This window comes from Buceros rhinoceros, unplaced genomic scaffold (assembly GCF_000710305.1).
Source record: "Buceros rhinoceros silvestris isolate BGI_N320 unplaced genomic scaffold, ASM71030v1 scaffold35576, whole genome shotgun sequence".
Classification (NCBI taxonomy): Eukaryota; Metazoa; Chordata; class Aves; order Bucerotiformes; family Bucerotidae; genus Buceros; species Buceros rhinoceros.
The window spans coordinates 9,440-9,833 of record NW_010418760.1 but is presented as its reverse complement, the minus strand read 5'-3'; the positions used below and the strand labels follow the sequence as shown (position 1 = coordinate 9,833).

The 394-nt window shown below is 61.7% G+C and overlaps 1 protein-coding gene across 1 annotated transcript in view; it reads left to right on the top strand.

Moving 5' to 3' along the window:
* PRPF40A (PRP40 pre-mRNA processing factor 40 homolog A (S. cerevisiae)) overlaps positions 1 to 394 on the top strand; it is a 17,283-nt gene that overhangs the window by 8,615 nt on the left and 8,274 nt on the right. Inside the window, exon 10 of the mRNA XM_010138658.1 lies at positions 18 to 192. Within this exon, the coding sequence (XP_010136960.1) occupies positions 18 to 192 (175 nt within the window). The remainder of the gene's footprint in view (positions 1 to 17; positions 193 to 394) is intronic.

Below are 394 nucleotides of genomic sequence, written 5' to 3'. Positions count from 1 at the left end.
GGCCCCTCCCGCAGCGACCACGGCCCCCGAAGCAGAAAGCCCTGCAGCGTCTGCAGCGGTGGAAAATGAAGGTGGTGGTACGGCGGCAGCTGAGGACCAGGGACAAGGAGCTGCTGCATCTGCTGGGCAGGAACAGGGTGGAGAAGGTGCAGCTAATGCAGATGATTCTTCCAAGCAGGAGGCCTCGGGAGAGTAAGTGGAGTTGCAGAGCATGTGTCTTTGCTGCAGCTTTGTCTGTCTTGCAGGACGTAGTTTCTCCTCAGTTGGAGGTGGCCAGGCTCCTTTGCCCTTCTGGCAGGGAGGGGCCAAAACCGAACCCAGGATTCGAGGAGTGGCCTCCCCAGTGCCCCCAGTCCAGGGGGACAATCCCTGCCCTGCTCCTGCTGGCCACACC